The sequence below is a fragment of the Pelobates fuscus genome, chromosome 3, assembly GCF_036172605.1.
Source record: "Pelobates fuscus isolate aPelFus1 chromosome 3, aPelFus1.pri, whole genome shotgun sequence".
NCBI classification, from domain to species: domain Eukaryota; kingdom Metazoa; phylum Chordata; class Amphibia; order Anura; family Pelobatidae; genus Pelobates; species Pelobates fuscus.
This window is the reverse complement of record NC_086319.1, coordinates 222,624,905-222,643,082: the sequence shown is the minus strand read 5'-3', so window position 1 is coordinate 222,643,082 and position 18,178 is coordinate 222,624,905. Positions and strand designations below refer to the sequence as shown.

Sequence of the window (18,178 nt, the reverse complement as noted above, 5' to 3'; positions counted from 1 at the left end):
TTTTGAAATACCCTGGGATGTCTTCTTTAAGAAATGGTATGCCTTTATGGGGTAGTTGGAATATATAGCCTGCTAAAATACTCCAAAATGGGACATGGACACAGCGTAAAAGTTAATAGTTTGAAAATAAACAAAAAACTGGAATGGCTGTGTCTCAAATGTGCCCCTTCAATGTCCACATATACCTTGCAAGGTATATACAGGGGTATTGCTGTACTCAGACCACATAGCTTGGCAACAAATTAAGTATTTTACAGCCGTAGCACACATAAGGTTTGCAAAATATACTGTGCAAACAGGGCCGGCCTTAGGCCTTTAGGCACCCTGTGCGAAAAATCATCACAGCGCTCCCCCTGCCGGTCATACCCCTTCATCCATGTGTAGTGTGTGTCAATATTTGTATATAATATTTATTAAATTAATAATTATTTAAAGACAAAAGTGTATTCCCCTTTCCCTGTTGTTACTTTGCACGGAGGGGGGCATGCTGATCTCTGGTGATTCAGTATGCTGGGAATCTGGTCGGCGCCTCTACCAGGTGCATAATATGATGTAGGGTGCGTGGTGTCATATTTGCAATGGTTGTATTGACTGTGTGATAGGTGTGTTATATTTTCCAGGCAAAAAGTCACACACACAGTTACAGGTATTTAATAAAAAACAGTTACACACAGCCTCACACAAAAAGGTACAGGTAGCTGGTTACTTGAACAATCAAACTGCTATAATACCCCAAAATGAGACATAGGCTCGTCCCCATTAAACCCATCTATGAAAATTCTAACTATAGAAACTGAAATAGCCTTTTCTCTTATACGGCAATGTAACTTCACAGAATAGTGCCAAAGGCATACAATAGGGGTATCGTTATACTCAGCAAATGTAGCTGAACACAATATGGGGTTCTGTGCGAGAATAGTACACAACAGCTTTACGAAATACACATTACAAAAACCTTGGTATATGTGTATATGCCAAAATAGAGAAAAAACTAAATTTGACTAATATTTACCAGAGATTGGAGATTAAATGGCTACGTAAAAAGTGTCAAACTAAATAGCCTGTGATGTCTACTTTATATAAATATATACTTTTGTGTGGCAATTTTGTTTTATGTGATGGCTACTAAACCTAGAAGACAAACATACCAACTTCTAAAATTGTTTCACATTGAAATTTTTATTTTAGTCCTTGTGTCCTGTAACTTTCAAAATAAGCTGGAATCCTACACATATTATGTACACTATAAATCAAGACACAAATTAATTTAATTTGAATAACTTTTCATAAGCTGGACATATTATGCACACATTGCCCCCCCCCCCCCTTTTTTTCTTTTTTAAGAATTAGTGAGAATTTATCGATGTATATAGGACATAAAATGAAAGCCCTTTTTGCCCTCTGAAAAACAGTATATAATATGTGTTTGTGTTCAAATGCAATTTGCATCTCTGTCCTGTATTGCACCAACAGCAAAAAAGGCTTGTGTCCTTAAGGGTAAGACAAGCTTTCGAAGCTGTGCCCTCAAGGGGTTAATCATTACAATGATGCCACATGAAACATATGTTGCAGACTAAGTATAATGACCATGTGTTATCACTAGGGGTCTCACTTATCACAAAGCTGCAACCAAAGGATAGTTTAAAATAAATAAATTGTGTAGTACCCCCACTTCACCTCTAAGAAACTGTGCTCCCATTAGGAAATAACTCAGCAGGGTGAAATGCATCTAATTGACCACATTAGTTAGAGGACTGAAAGAATGTCATAGAGAGGAAAGAAAAATAACTTTATACAAAAATAAAAAGTTAAACATGAGAAAATACACGTACTATCTTGTGCTGCACTTTCTTTTATTTCCTTTTTCGTTGTGTGTCAAACTACTGGAATAATGTCCTAGAGGGCTGGCAAGTAAATAGGAATACTGTGTGCAGTTTGAAGCCTAAAGACCAGGGGTACTGCAGGGAAACAGCATCTCTAGTACTCTTGTTTCTCAGAAAAAAAAAAAAAAAAAATTAAAATTAAAGTTATTGTTTTTATTCATTGTTCACCGGTTTCCACTTTTGTAGATTGTATCATCTTGAAGGGCTTAAAAGCCTTGGTTGAGTGGACCACCAGTGTAAACTCTTGTTTATTTTTTCATTAAGAATTCAAAGTAAATTTCAAATGTAATGTCATAATATCCAAACTGGGAACATGCTTCACATCAGTTCGGCTTTGTTTGGCTACTATAGATAGCCTTAAATTTCACTTTGAATTCTCACTTAAAGGACCACTATAGTGCCAGCGCTGGGAAACTCTCCTCCTCCTCACGTCAGCACTGAATGCAAACGTATTCCTGACCTTATAGTGCTAAACCCATCATATAGGTGGCTCTCTTCTCTCCCCCTTAGAAAAGTTTAAAACACCCTATATCCAGCGCCGCGTTGGTCAGCCAGTGCCACCCCCTTTGTGACATCAAAATGGCAGATTTGTTTTGCCAATGCAATGCTTTCCCGATTGGCTAAAGTCAGCACTGGGCAGGGCCACATGCCGTTTTGGTCAGTCAGGACCTCCTCAAAATTCAGCGTCTCCATGCAGAGTGTGGAGACGCTGAACGGTAGGGCTGCTTACTGTGCAGCCCTGAGCCAGGAAGCTCCTTCAGGGCCATCTAAGGAGTAACCACTTGGAGGTGTCCCTAGGGGCAATGTAAACACTGCCTTTTCACATGAAAATGCCTGAAGGGAGCTATTATACTCACCAGAACAACTACATTAAGCCGTAGTTGTTCTGGTGATTATAGTGTCCCTTTAAGTAATTAACCCTGTAGGTGTTCCTCCAACTAGCCTCCCCAGCCCCTGAAACATTTTGGGCTTGACTGCATGGTGCATGAAATCACTCAAGTTCCAGCACAAACAGGAGGCATGGGTCTCCCCGCTTATCCACTTTCACCATTTATTGCAGTGTTAACAACTGCCACCTTGTAAGCGACTTCTGTGATCTAAACAATGTTTTTATCAGGCAGAACTAAAAATCAAAACTTAGTTTCAGTGGTTATGTTAAATGGGACAATCGAGACCTCGAAAATGCTTTGTATATAAAGTTTTTTTTTTATTAAAACTTTAAAAAATTTTTTAACTAAAATGCAGACTGTGATAGTAACTGGCACTTTTTTTTTTTTATAATATAAATTAACCTGGTTACATCCCCCTCCCGCTACCGTCAACTAGTCCTGTTACTTCAAGAGGCAGGGAATTGCTCAGAGCACCCACCTTGCAAAGACTTCTCATTGAGCTGCATTGAGAAGTCGGATTTGACAGCCACAGAAAGTCTGGGAGGGGTTAGAAGGGGAGGGCTTGCAGCATTTCATGCTGTTACTATATAACCACAATGAAAAATATGCAAACATGCATATTTTCATTGGAGGTATATATACTATAGTGATTGTATAGGGGCAGTTTAGTGTTGCATTAAGAAACTCAGAAGATCATGATTGAGGTGATAGAAAGTCACTTAGAACACGGGGTAGGGTCGGTAAGATGTGGAGGGAATTTGAATAGAATAACCAGGTTAACCTCATACAACCATATACTTCCTATTCTGTTACAGCAGAGGAACTAAGTAGATTGGACGTATGTTTGGAAAGTTGGACAGTTACAGAATACTTGGTGCATATGACAAGGCATTATATTGTGTTAACCGTGATAGTAGCCGGTTTGGAAGCAGAATGTCATTCCTAGTTACTAATGGAAGCTGTCTGGGTTTGCAAACATTATGCTTATTTGTACATTTCATTTGATCGTATATTTCTAAGGAAATGGTTGCTGCAGAACATTACACATTTCTGTATAATATGCACCTCTTACCACCACACAACCCATTTCTTAATTTCCTTTGTGCTCTCCACAGAATAACGAACCACCATAACAATTTTACTTCATTTCAAACAATATGATGCATAGAGCTCACTTCTACCTCCAACCCCACCCCAAATTTAAACATGGGCATAACTGTTTACCTTTATCAGATGTATTGATCTATGCAGCTCTTCTTACAGTCATATCTACCCTAGTCTCTAATTGGTTCATGAAAGTAAGTACAGACTGCCTGACAAGGGGACTGGATTAATATGCTTACTTCATTCATATTTAATGTGACATATCCTCATTGGGTTAACATTTTGTTTGATGTACATTATCACCTGTAATCCACAGGCAGAAGATCCATACATCCAGATGGTCTTAAATATCTATAGGTACTTTCTTTTTTGAAACTTTCTTTTGATACGACACACTGTTAAACTGAGGCCACCCACAGCATGCATAAATATATTTTAAATCCTCATAACAGTTTTGAACCTGGTCAAAATAAAAGATCACCAGACTGTTAAAAAGGACACTGAAGGCACTATAAAAATTTCATCTCATTCAATTATTTATAGTACCTGGAGTTCCCTGTCACTATCCCTCCAATCAGGGTTAAATCCTTTAAAAACACAAAACAAACAAAAAAAAAACACTGAATTAGGGTCCCTTGCATTCCACTGCCTCCCCTCCAATTGAGGCAAGGCTCACTTTGTAGCCATTTCGATTTATAGCTGCAATTGCACTGTGATTGACTGAGTGCCAGCTAGCCACATTCAGCCTATCCAAGCCACCCACTGCTGCTCAGGCTAATGCCCAAGCAGCACATAAGCGATGGGTTGCTGGAGTAGCAATCAACCGGTGTAATGAAGAATGCAAGGACAGTGCCAAGGGTCTCAAAATACTGTAACCATTTCAATGTGAAAGCCATTATGGTACCTACAGTGTCACCAAGTCAGTTTTGGAACGTTTCAAAACCATTCATGGTTACCAGATTCTGTCAGGTAATGGACCTTAAAGGGACACTATAGTCACCTGAACAACTTTAGCTTAATTAAGCAGTTTTGGTGTATAGAACATGCCCCTGCAGCCTCACTGCTTAATCCTCTGCAATTTATGAGTTAAATCCCTTTGTTTATGAACCCTAGTCACACCTCCCTGCATGTGACTTGCAGCCTTCCATAAACACTTCCTGTAAAGAGAGCCCTATTTAGGCTCTTTATTGCAAGTTCTGTTTAATTAAGATTTTCTTATCCCCTGCTATGTTAATAGCTTGCTAGACCCTGCAAGAGCCTCCTGTATGTGATTCAAGTTCAATTTAGAGATTGAGATACAATTATTTAAGGTAAATTACATCTGTTTGAAAGTGAAACCAGTTTTTTTTTTTCATGCAGGCTCTGTCAATCATAGCCAGGGGAGGTGTGGCTAGGGCTGCATAAACAGAAACAAAGTGATTTAACTCCTAAATGACAGTGAATTGAGCAATGAAATTGCAGGGGAATGATCTATACACTAAAACTGCTTTATTTAGCTAAAGTAATTTAGGTGACTTTAGTGTTCCTTTAATATGCTCATGGTGTGAGATTACAATAAGGATTTGGGTATCTGGAGTCATCTGGCTTAATCACTCCTGCTTATTCATTCATATAACTTTGTCTTCCTTTACATATTACTTTCATAGCGCTGATTGATTTTCAACTTCAAATGGCAACCCATTTCCTTTACTGCAAGCACCATGACCACTTCAGTATTTTAGGACTAACACCATATCCATATAAAAGGAATAACACCATATAAAATGATATACATGACCCGGAATTCTGCCCTGAATGTTACGTTTGGTTAATTTCTAGGGTTCGAGGCAGAGTGTTAAAGGGACGCTACAGGCATCCATACTACTTCATCACATTTAGGTGGTCTGGGTGCAAAGTCCTTGTCCCCCCTTATGCTTGCAATGGGAAACAGTGCAGTTTTATGCAAACTGCAATTTTTACACTGCAGTACTAAGACAGCCTCTAGTGGCTGTCTACCAGACAGTCACAAGAAGCGCTTCCTGGACTTTTACCGGACTCCAGGTTGCTTAAATGACGATGGACATCCTCACACCCTGCATGAGGACATCCAGCATCTGTGAAAACCTGGAGCAATGCTTTCTTAGTGGGAAGATCCTAATGCGCTAGCGGCGATTAGAGCACATGTGCATTAGGTCAACCCCTGGATAACACTGGAGGAGCGCCGATTCAGCGGCAAGGGAGATCTGTGCTGGAATCAGGTAAGTGAATAAATGGTTTTAACCCTGTATGCTCCATGGGGCAGATTTGTATTCCTAACATTAAAGAAACCCTTTAAATAATAGTCAGGGATTTTTTTTTGTTTTGCCCAAAAGTGGCTTTAGGTACATACAGTCAGTTACCAGAAGCCTTCCTCTTTCACAGTGTATTGGTTTTCAAGAACAATAGTCAGGCATATGTCTTAACAGGGCACTGGTATCTCGTTTCCTATATAATAAGCCACGTGTCAAAGATCTGGGTAAAGAAAAAAAAAATATCGAAGGAAAGTGGGGAAGGTCTGCTTGTTTAATGATTTATTTTGAAAGTTTTACCAGGAAGAATACATTGAGATTTCTTGCATTTTCAAGTAGCCAAATGATCTTTGAACAATTGTTTGGGCTAATATATCAATATAAAATTTATGGATTCCATATAGTCGAGTACTTCACAAATGTTTTAATTACCCACAATCACAGTTGTATGCTATGCTTAGAATCCAAATAAATCTGTACCACTAATAACTAAAAGGTGCACCGGCAAAACCAAACTACTTTATTCCAACTTTTATTATAAGCAACAATTGAATGGAAGGATGAAGAAAAAAAAAAAAAAAAGAAAAGAAAAAAGGAAAAAGTAATTATTCAGTAGAGACAAAAAAATCTGGGGAAAAAAAAACATACAATTTTATTGGACAACTGCAAGCACTGTAAACCACAATTGGTTACTGTTACAACACAGGGTATTTTCACATCTAATTATTGCAATGGCTTGTGATTAAACTGCAATGGATAAGTTAAGGGGGAAAAAAGTGGCACATCATTTTTTTATTTTTTTAAAAACCAGAAATAAATTTACATTCAATCCACTGACTTCTAAAAGGAGGTTAAACAGACCTCTGCTTACATTCTAAAATCTGAATATTCTAGAACAGTTTAATCCTATTACTCTGAACAGGAGCACTTGAACAAAACTTGAACGTTCGAAAGGGAAAATGAATTGCTGAGTAGTTAGTTTATCCAAAATACATATAACCAGTGCAATTCGTTTAAAAAAAATAATGCTGAATTATATGTACAACTAAGCAATCGTGAGATGGGCTAGTTAATATTCATTAAAGGTCTAAATTCGCCCACTGAATTACACACTGCAGAGCAAAAAACATTGACTTTAAAACCCATATAATTTTATTTTTTATTATTTTTGCATTCTTGCAAAAAATATATTTGTTACCCGAGACATCATACACATTAATATGCCTCCATGGTAATAGTTTAAGTTAATGTAATACACATGTGAATATTATTTTATGTGGCAAAAACCCATGGTATCATGCCATCACAATGTCTGTTTTGAAACTTTTAAAGACATTTCCCCCCCCCCCCCCCCCCAATGCTTTGGAATGGCAAATTACTGGAACAGAAGTCACTGAAAATAGCAATGGAAATAATCATAGGACACATCCTGTAATTGGACCTGGAACTTCTAGTTAACTCCCTAAAGCACTGCGTCCTCAAATGGTAACCTGCATCATGTAAAACCCTAAAGCAGGGATGCACAAAAGGTAGATCCCCAGATGCTTTAGAACTACAACTACCATGATGCTTTGGAATGCCTGAAGAATGGCCATGGATCATGGATACTGTAGTTTTAAAACATCTGGGGATCTACCTTTTGGGCACGCCTGCCCTAAAGAAACATCCTCAAGGAGACCAGGTTCTCGTAGACCTCTGAAGAATCACATCCTTTTAAAATGACCTGCTACGTCTAGATTCCTCAATAATCATTTCCACTGAGCAACCTGTTTTGCTTGGACCCCTGAGGAAACCACATCACCTAACAGTGATCTGCTTTTTGGAAATCCCTGAAGAACAATTAACTTTAAAATAGCAATTCTTATTTGTGGGAACAGAACACACTGTTTATTATAAATGAATAAAATACCATAATCAAACTTTCTCCTCCCCACCAAAAGACTGGTGGGAGGTTTAATGAGCTCAATGACTTTTACCTAACCTTTAACTTTTGTTTGCACCTTGAATACCAGGCAAAGAAGAAGTTAGACACAGTCTGGCTTATCTATGACTTTTCTCTATTGCAACCTTTTCATAGGTTTAGTTATTCATTCCTGCTTCAATACAGAAAAAGGATGCCGCAATTGTAATCAGAAGAAAGAGTTGCAATAGAAAAGCACTAATTTGAAATACCATGAATTTAACTCCCTTAAAGTGCCATTTGGAGTACTATTTTGCAAAGAACATTGATAAAAAGTAGAGCAGCTTTTTATTCACCAAAACCTAAGGGGAAAAAAAAAAAACCCAACAAAACCCAATAGTTAAAGACAAAAACAAAAGTGTAGATAACATGCACAAACCTTCCTAAAATTGGAGAATATAGGCCTGCTTTGGAATTTAAACCACCTATCCCGTAAGAAACCTTGTCAGACTTAAGGGCCACACAACACGTTGTAGCCCTAGCACTGCAGAGGTTTTAATGAAAATAAACATTTACAAAGTGAATGTACATACACTATAGTACAAGGATGGTAATCCCTCTGTCAGGGTAAAAATTGTACAGTACCCATATATCAGGCCTGTTATTTATTTCAAAAGTATGGATTTAACCAACATCTGCTAAAACTTATCTTCATAAATAATTACAAAATCTGGCAGACATGTGAAAAAAAAATGTACTCCTTTTTCAGAAATTGGACATCAGAATGCCACGTAACATGAAAAACAAGACCAGATACTAAGCATTTTTTTGTTATTTTTTTTTTTCTCCCTCCCTTCTCTTCCCCAGAAAAAATGGGTCAGTAAAGCTTATAGCTAAAGACATAGAGGCTAACGTTTCAAATGACCACAGCGCACACCAAGCAAAATAAAAACAGAGAAAAAGGACTTCAAAATGAAAATGAAACGATCTGAGGTTGAAGCCAAATCACTCAATCTTGTTATTGATTTTGTGACCGTCCGTGTTTAGGTCCAAAGCAACGGAGCACAACCAGAATCTTGGGATATTTGCTAAGAATTTAACCATGGGTGTCTGAGGCACTCGCCAGCAGATGCCCGCTTCTCTGGAACCATTTCTAACATTGGTGTCAGAAAATCTGTAAACTGGGCAGCGTCTTCTTGAGGCCATCCATATTTCTCCACCAGGACATCAAACAGACTCCAAGGTTTCAGTTTAGTTATGTGTCGAAGCTCTCCTGAGTATGGAAAAACAAAAATAAAAAAAAATTAATAATCTTCATAGATGTACAAACGACAAATCATGCCTGACGGGCTATTTAAAGTTGACAAAGAACAAATATAGAAGCTCTATTTTCCTGCTGTCTAGTTTTAAAACGATTTAAATATCTTTATGCATACAGTTAATGGAGGTAATTATAAATACAGTCTAATTTGTACAGAAAATAGATCTTCTCTTTTTCATTAATACATTACTAGGGCTAGCAGAGTTTGTTATACAGCAAAACTAATTTGCAGACAGATTAACAAAAAAAAAAAAAAAAAAAGTATCCCGTTAATTTTAATAGGGAAGCTAAACTCAACACAAAGCATATATAGGAAATATGAAAATGCATTTACCCAAATATCCTGAAATGTGTGAGTAGCCATTTTGTCCACTCTAGTTTTATGTGGTAAGATTCTGAAATTCTAGCATTTCACAATTCATCTTTAATAAATTACACAGCCAACTCTTTGTAAAGCAGGGCTGTTAAGCTTTTACAGCATGACAACTTTTACATAAATTGAGAAACTATCAAGAATAACTTTAGATTCCCAAACATTCACACAATCCGTTCTTTCAACCCACATAATTCAACTCACCTGCAGCTATAACTTGACTTACCGTTTCAGATGGTGTCAATAAACAGGACAAAGAGTGGTATATTGGAGCTATTTTAATCACACTCTGAAGTCAATCGCGCTAAAGTGTTCTTGCAGAATACAAGTCACAAAATCATCTTTACCAAAACATTATACAGCTTTACATGACGTTAAACTGAAGTAAAAGCAACTGTCTAACCAAAACCTCTCTCCTCCCCCTCCTCCCCAAATTGGACATTGGCACAGACAAGCCAGGGGAAAAAAAAAGTTAAAAGCAAAGTTTTCTGTTAAATTAACTGCTCATATGCCAAAATAAAACCAGTGTAGAACAGACACCCTACAGCTTTAAACTTGTCCTTTCAGACCTTATGAGGCAACTGAATTAAAATAGCAAATTCCTTGTCAAGCACTTCCTGTTTTTAAGCCTACATTCCCATGTGATTAAGCCTGTTATTAGCCTCCTTTCTCATACCATTGGTGAGACCATCTTTCAGTTCTGTATCAGCTACAAATAAAAGTGCACAGTAAAAAAAAAAAAAAAAATTAACTGAAAAGTGATCACTTTGAAAACGTTGTGCCTTTACATGTTTTCCTTTAAGGTTCTGGATTCACGATTACATGTTATTCAACTATTACTCCACCACTTGTCTTCTGATATAAAATAACTGCAGCAGCCTAAACCTTAATTCACATGCATCATGGCCAGGAGTCTTCTACTGCTTAACCTTAATATTCCAATGTTTATCTGGAGATCAGAATTTATTTTTATATTTTTAAATATTAAATCTCTTTTCCTTAGATTGCCTGGTTATTGATAATAAGGATGAAAAGCTGGGCAGTTTCTCAAGAATAGGCAGAGGAGAACTAAAATGGCCACTGTGACATATGGGAATGAGAGGAGTACTGTCTGGAGGGCAGATATTGCTGCCTGATGCAGGCGAAGGCCTCGTACATATTGCTAAGCAACATGAAATTCCAAGCAAGGAAATAATTTGGCCAGCTCAGTGCATGGGCACAAGATTAGCAGGTTGAAACAGCTGACTAGCCTTTCATGCACAGGTAAAATGAAGATAGGGAAGCAAACCCCAGTGTCATGTTAATTATACTCCAGCCAGTCATTAGGAAGTCGTCTTTAGTGTTCAGTTTACTTTGTGAATGGAGAGCAGTGAAGATTATTTTCTCGGCAGGAAGGCTGACCATTTCCTGCAGTGCGGATCAGTGATCTAGCAGATAGCACTGTGTTGGTTATAGCACAGTCACTCCAAAATCTGTAAACTGCTGGGAGTTTGGTTTGACATTTTCAAATAATCACACACACCAGATACTTAGAGGGAAACATGCAAGCACCTTAAAATGCCTAAAATAAACCACTAATTTATGCATAAAATGCAGCCACCCCAATCCACCCAAAAAAAGAAACTAAAAAAAATTAAAATAAATAAAATACACACAACTCCCCGACAGAGGAAGTAATAATTAAAGAGTGCAGAAAATGCTGTAAGTGTATGCAGCCAGTTTCAATCCATAAAGACAGAGTAAAGGGCAGTCCATGAATGATCACATTTGCTGGACCACACACCTGTGTATGAGATATCCAATAAAAGTGTACAGTTCAACGACTAACAAATATCCTAACCTATAGTAGGCCAGATAATAGCAGCCAATAGGGTTAAGTCAACAATGAAAACTAGACAATAGAGGAAATTAACTCACACTGAAAAGGTTTCTCTGCACAAAATGTAAAGAATAAAAGATGGATATATCTATATATCACATAGGCAGTTTATTCAACAGAAAACAAATTGTCCTCTGCAGCAAGAGAACACACGTCCAAGTGACATCCCATCCAAATACAAAGAAAATCTTCCCCATTAACTGCAGAACTTGAGTTGAGGTATGTGCAACGAGAGTGTGAAAGAAAGACCATTAAAAGAATTACATGAAAAATACAATACAGTATATAAATCTAAAATGCAACAGGAAATTTACAGAATTTTCATTCATGCTCTCAAACTTTAAACCATAGCTGCAGTTAAAAACAAAATAAAATGATCTCTACTATCTGCATTCACTTTACAGAACTTTGTTCCTATTCCTGGCAGGCCCAGTTCAACATTTCTGTAATCCTACGGTTTAAGGAATCTTTGTGTGTGTTTAACCCACTAAGATCTAAACTCATGGGAAATGGATAGTGATGACAGTGTTGCATTTAATAAAAAAGGAGGACCAGAAATTACAAAAGGTGCTTTAGCAATCTTAAAGGGACACTATTGTCCAGAAAACAACTTTAGCTTATTGAAGCAGTTTTGGTTTATAAATCATGTCCCTGCATTCTCACTGCTTAATTATCTGCCATTTAGTAGTTAAATAATTGGGTTTATACAGCTCTAGTCACACCTCCCTGCATGTAACGAACACAGCCTTCCAATATTAGGCCGTTAGTTTAGGGATGGAACATTTAAAGAACACTTAATGTAAAATGCCATCTTATGCTTATCCTTCCTTCCTTCCTTTATTCCTTATCTCCTGCTCCGTTAATAGCTCGGTGGACCCTGCAGGAGCCTCCTGTGTGTGATTAAAGTTTAATTTAAGGAGCACGAGAAAATATTTTAAAGCAAGTCAACATCTGAAGGAAATGAAACCATTTGGTTTTCATGCAGGCTGTGTCAGTCACGGTCAGAGGAGGTGTGACTAGGGCTACATAAAGAGAAACAAAAGTGATTTAACTCCAAAATGGCAATGTTTAAATCAGAAGCATGATCTACACATTAAAACTGCTTCATTTAGCTAAAAAGTTGTTTTAGTGACTATAGTGTTCCTTTAACATGTCTGTCAGTCCCTTTTTTGCATTAAAGCTCTAATTACACACCTTTTGCAGTGCCATGTCCCGATTTTTATTAGAAGAATTTTGGGGTACTGAATAATATAAAATTTATGTGAGTGCCATTTACATGTGGTTTGTTCAATGTTACGGATCATATTCAAGAAATTTGTGTTAAACATTAGGGGAATGTACTATAATAGAAAATAAAGCTAAAGCGGGGAGATGCAGAATTTTTAGAAATAACAGTAATCCCACTGACTTAAACATCTCAACTTATTGCACAAAAACTGCTAAATACATGGGGCACCTTAGAGTACACATTAATGCGGAGTGTGTGGCAGATGAGCAGATGAAATCCCTACAATGTCTAACCACTGTAAACACGTGGTTTAAGAGTAAACTGCATATATGGAACCAAGTGACTTCACAGAAGCATGCATTACCCTGATTAGACTACTTGCAGTCAGACTAAAACATTTAATAACCTTACTTTGTTGTATTTTTTTGGTACTTATTTTCACATTACCAAGAACTTTGAAACATCCTGCCCAAAAAGGTGGAATACTAAAACATAACTTAATAGTTTAGAATAATTTTTTTGTTTTTCACGACACTTAATACAGGCAGAACTACGCCACACAGTTAACCTTTAAGGCAGGGTGACCCTCCACCCACTCCCCCGGACCAGTCACAAAGCAGCCGAGTACTGGGGTCAATGACGCCAACATGCTGGGCAGGAGCCCGTAACTACAGGCACGCAGAGCAGTCTTTAACAATCTCACTGCAGTCAGCCTGCTAAATACAGGAATCACTACCCGAGACAGGTTCTCCTAGACATCACACTATGTTTGCTTTGCTGTAAATAGGCTTAATTTGCAATACAATTCCAGAAGACAACGTACCAATGGCCACAAGAGATTTATGTGTCCCCCAGGTGGAAGCAGGCTTATAGCCCTAGGCATCCTACTGTGCCCACCTACAAGCCATGATTAGGCGATCACGGCCGACCTCAACACTATTGCTTTTTGCATACTTGATGTTATCAAGGGTACATATTATATAGCCTAACTTGTGACAACATAATTAGACGTATAATCAGAAATACTAGCTGGAAATGTTTTTCAATGTGTATAACGTTTAGAAAGATTCTAGTTTACAATGATGCCAATACTTCATAAGATATATATATCTAGCCCACATTTACCTTATTCTATGCATTGTCCTTACTCGCCACGTAAAATGTCTGACAATTTCGCTTATATTCATCTATAGTTCTTTTTTTTTTTAAATGTGCACAGCTATCTCTATACCATGTTGTATACTGTTATCCAATGGTTTCCTGCAACTGTTGTGGTTCAGCAAGCCAAACTGTTATTTCATGCACTAACAAAAATAAAGAATTAAAAAAAAAAAAATTGTTTTAAATGGTTTACTAGTTAGTGGGCACTCTTTTTTCCCAATGTATTTTATTTTTCATATTTCAATGAATAAAAAAGCCACATGAACAAGGGGGGGGTTAAGAAAAAAAACAGGGAGGGGGAGGACATTGATATATATCACAACAGTTTTGGACATAGGCGTCTTTAAACAGTTTGCACAAAAATTAGTTATTGGTAGCAATTGGCTAAATAACAAGTGGGCACTTTTTCTTATTTTTTTTCCTAAGGCTTTTACATAAAGCATATTATATTTAATGGATATGGTTTCTTTAAATGTTCCATCTCTAAACCAACGGCCAAAATATTGACATAAGTCAAAAAATCTTCCCACAATTATCGGCTAACAACACTAAAGGTTAAATAAGTTAAATATCTTTTTTCCCTTGAAGAGCCCGGTGGTGTGGCAAAACGTCGGTCGGGACCTTAGACGTTATGTGTATAACGGTCTAAGATACAGGGAAGACATTTGAATGGAGACACTTCCAACAGATTATTGTCCTTGCAAGATATTTAACTTATTTAACAGTTATACACAGTGTTTGTAACTGCTTATTTTTTCAAATTTATTTAAATTAATCACAGACCATTACTACCTTAACCTTAGGAAAGGCAGTTTAAGGGAATATGGGATTAGGTGCCCTTGAAGGCACAGATTAGGTGGATTTTCCCTACTGTTACCTTGTCTCCCTTACATTCTTGATAGTACTATTTGACAGCCCGTACTTGGCCAGGAGTTATTGTGTATCCACCTATTGTGGCAAACAGAACCTTGCCACAGGCTTTTGGAGGAGCCTGCTTGCCAGCCTCATGTCCCAGGAGGCTGGCAAGCGGGCTAAAATACTTTAAAAAGACTGTTCATGCAATAGGGACTTTTTGGATCGGTTACCAAACAACAGCATGAACCGGAGACCATACATTTCCACGGCAGTGTTCCAATTGTTCATCTGAGTGGCCGCAATTCCTATGGACAACCACGAGGTGGCGGACATTGACTCTGTTCGGTAGTGTGTTTTCAAATTACCGAACTAGACCGACCGCAAGCCCTGATTCTCTGGAACTGTTTTGGGCATGAGACCATGCCTTCGGTCGGTCAAATTAATGACTTCCAGGAAAATCCTGAACCCTGAATCCTGAACTGATCTGGCTGATTGTTGGATATGTTGGTCACCCAGATCAGGGAATGTAACTCTTGTGGGGTTTGGTGTGTTTCGAAAAAGTGTGTTTTTCTGTACTTGGAGATAATTGGATTAGATTAGAACAGTACAGTTCACGATCCAATTATCTCCCAGGCACAGGGGAGGAATTGTCTTATGTATGGGAGTTTCCTAGATCTGAGAGCCAATGTGATTGCGTATTTGTTTTTACTGTGGTTTACTCTCCGGTCATAAAAGGACAAGTGTGGTCCCATTAAAGTGAGTTCACTTCCGCCTCAACACACAGCCTCGTCTTGTGATTGTAGGGAACAACTATACCTGCTTTGGATTGCTATACTGGCAATAATCAATAGCTCTTGTAAGAACTACACAGCTATACCTGTTAGACTCTCTGGAGTAGGAGAGGTCCACCCACTGGTAGCTGGATCCTGGGCTTGGGTCCAGGGTGGGTGGAGGACAGCAAGACCCCAGCCAAGCTGCGGGGGCTAGGGTGCATATGTTGTCCGGTGCGGTGCTTATAGTACTCCAGGCTACTAGGAAGCAGCGATTGGCGGAGGAACCCAGTCGGGGTGCCAGGCGGTCCGTCACATCTATCAAGTTATTTGCTGTTATTTTTGGCTACACTTAGATACCTATTAGTGTGGATAGACGATAATTGTGGGAAGTTTTTTTGACTTATGTCAATATTTTGCCCGTTGGTTTAGGGATGGAACATTAAACAGTTTACTAGTTAGTGGGCACTTTGTGTTATTTTTTTTTCCTAAGGCTCTTAAATAAAGGACATTATATTTAATGGATATTGTTTCTGTAGCATTCTTTTTTTTTATTCTAAACTATTAAAAGTTACGTTTTAGTATTATACCTTTTTGGGTTGGATGTTTCAAAGTTCTTGGTATTGTTATATTCTAATCTGGGTTCATGCCCTTTAGATACTATTGTCCTCTAAATCACTATATTAAATTTATTTTCACTTTGCACAATCTACAGTCTACTTAGGTCCTGGACAGGAGAGTGCAAGATAAACAGACCTTTGAGTACAATCTATGTAACATCTGTAAAGCATACTATTTTACACATAACACTAGGATGTCTAACACAAACTAATATTACCAACGTGAAGTCACTTAATCCAATACATTTTCAATTCAGTGCACAACTTACTAAAATTATGCACAAAACCCAATTGTCTTGGACCCTTACAGAGACATGAATCACTGAGATAACCATCTCATTCAAAAGCTTTAGCCGAGACAGTAACCTCACTCTGCAGGCTGAACAAAACAAAACGGGTAGATAGGATTTTATTTTTTTTTCCTTCACATTTATCCGCTTATTCTTTCCTATGATTTCCACAACCACTCCAGGGGGAACACGGATCTATCCAATCAGTGTCCTATCCCACAGAATGTTGGAAACGTGCACTGGGCATACCTGACAGATTTACACATGTGCAGTTGGAAAATCTCTTCACCTTGCAACATCTTGACAAGGGGAGAAGAGTGGGAGTCTGTTCCGTGTGAACATGCAGAGCAGGCTTCGGTGCCAGATTTCTCACTCCTGCTGCTGCTTCTTTCAGTTTCAGTGGTCCGGAACAGAGGAGGGTGGAGGATAAAGAAACTCCTCTAGCTGAGAGGTGTGCCAAATAATGCAATCTAATCAAGTTTATAAATGTTTATTACATATTTTTCAAAGTTTTTCTTGCAATATTTTTGTTTTATATAGTTGTTTAGCTAGTTGGTTGGCAGTTGGCAATGGTAAATTAATCTTTTAGCTCTGAATCCCAGCATTCTTCCTTGAACTGACAGCTATTGACTGTGGCAGTTGTCTGCAGAAAAAGCCAGCTTTAGGGCATGTGTGGGACATTGCTATTCTAGTCAAAGATATAATTGGAGGGTAACACATGCTTAGGTAACTATTTTGGCAGAACAAATGTTTGCTAAGAAAACAGTGGGGATACACCAGTGTAACAGCACATGGTGATAGCGAGACTGTAGGATGTCAGCCTTTGGGGTGTGTGTGTGTGTGTGTGAGAGTGAGTGAGTGAGTGAGTGTGTGTAACCATAACATAATCCCTGTTTTTGTGCTTGTGTTTCTGGTTTTTATAGCCCCCATCTTTGCATACCTGTGCTCCCCAGCTTCTAGAGTCTAAACTCCCAGCTTTCAATGTCTATGCTTTTATTTATGTCTGGGTCCTCAAGCGGTTTCCTCTGGGACACACTGGTCTAGTGATGTGCTCTCCAGCCCATTTATAGGGTCTCCCCTTTCCAGTGCTGTGGTCTCCTAAAACATCAGTATGATGGTTCTTGTGATGCACAATGGCTGTAACGTGTACCTTGGAAACTTAACCAATAGCTGCAAAACTGGTGTGGACGTAAAATAAACACTGCATTTTCAAGTTTCTACCAAAAAGATAGTTGACAATGATTTAAGCAAAAGATCAACACATAATTCATTACCAGTTGAGTCTGGATACATTTGATATGGTTCCATTGTGTAGCAATACAGTTACCTTTTTTGTTGAAAAAATCCTTGGAATATTTCCCCAATATAGCAAATTTTCGAGGGATTTTTCCCAGCAGTTCAGTGATCAATGCTATGTGATCTGTGTTTGAAAAACATTGCCAGCAAAACAGAAACAAACATACAGCACAATCAGTACACTTTTTGTATTAATAGACTTGGCCCGGCACAGACAGAATCAATCGTTTTGCTTTAGAATCAGCAATTATAAGGAAACAGAAGTCTGAACTCTTGTGCAATGTCATATTTCCTGTACTGAAGAGAACAATTTCTTGAATACAGGAAATTGAAGAAGAGGA

The 18,178-nt window shown here is 38.1% G+C and overlaps 1 protein-coding gene across 7 annotated transcripts in view; it reads right to left on the bottom strand.

The window, feature by feature from the left end:
- Nucleotides 1–6,411: 6,411 nt before the first annotated feature.
- SRPK2 (SRSF protein kinase 2) overlaps nt 6,412–18,178 on the bottom strand; it is a 144,654-nt gene continuing 132,887 nt past the window's right edge. For 4 of the 7 annotated variants that reach the window (XM_063448122.1, XM_063448124.1, XM_063448125.1 and 1 more), the window contains one exon: nt 6,412–9,317. In XM_063448122.1, the coding sequence (XP_063304192.1) occupies nt 9,133–9,317 (185 nt within the window). In that variant the 3' untranslated portion in view covers nt 6,412–9,132. Of the gene's footprint in view, nt 9,318–17,868; nt 17,962–18,178 lie in introns of all 7 variants that reach the window. The other 3 variants (XM_063448123.1, XM_063448127.1, XM_063448128.1) reach the window with 1 other exon arrangement.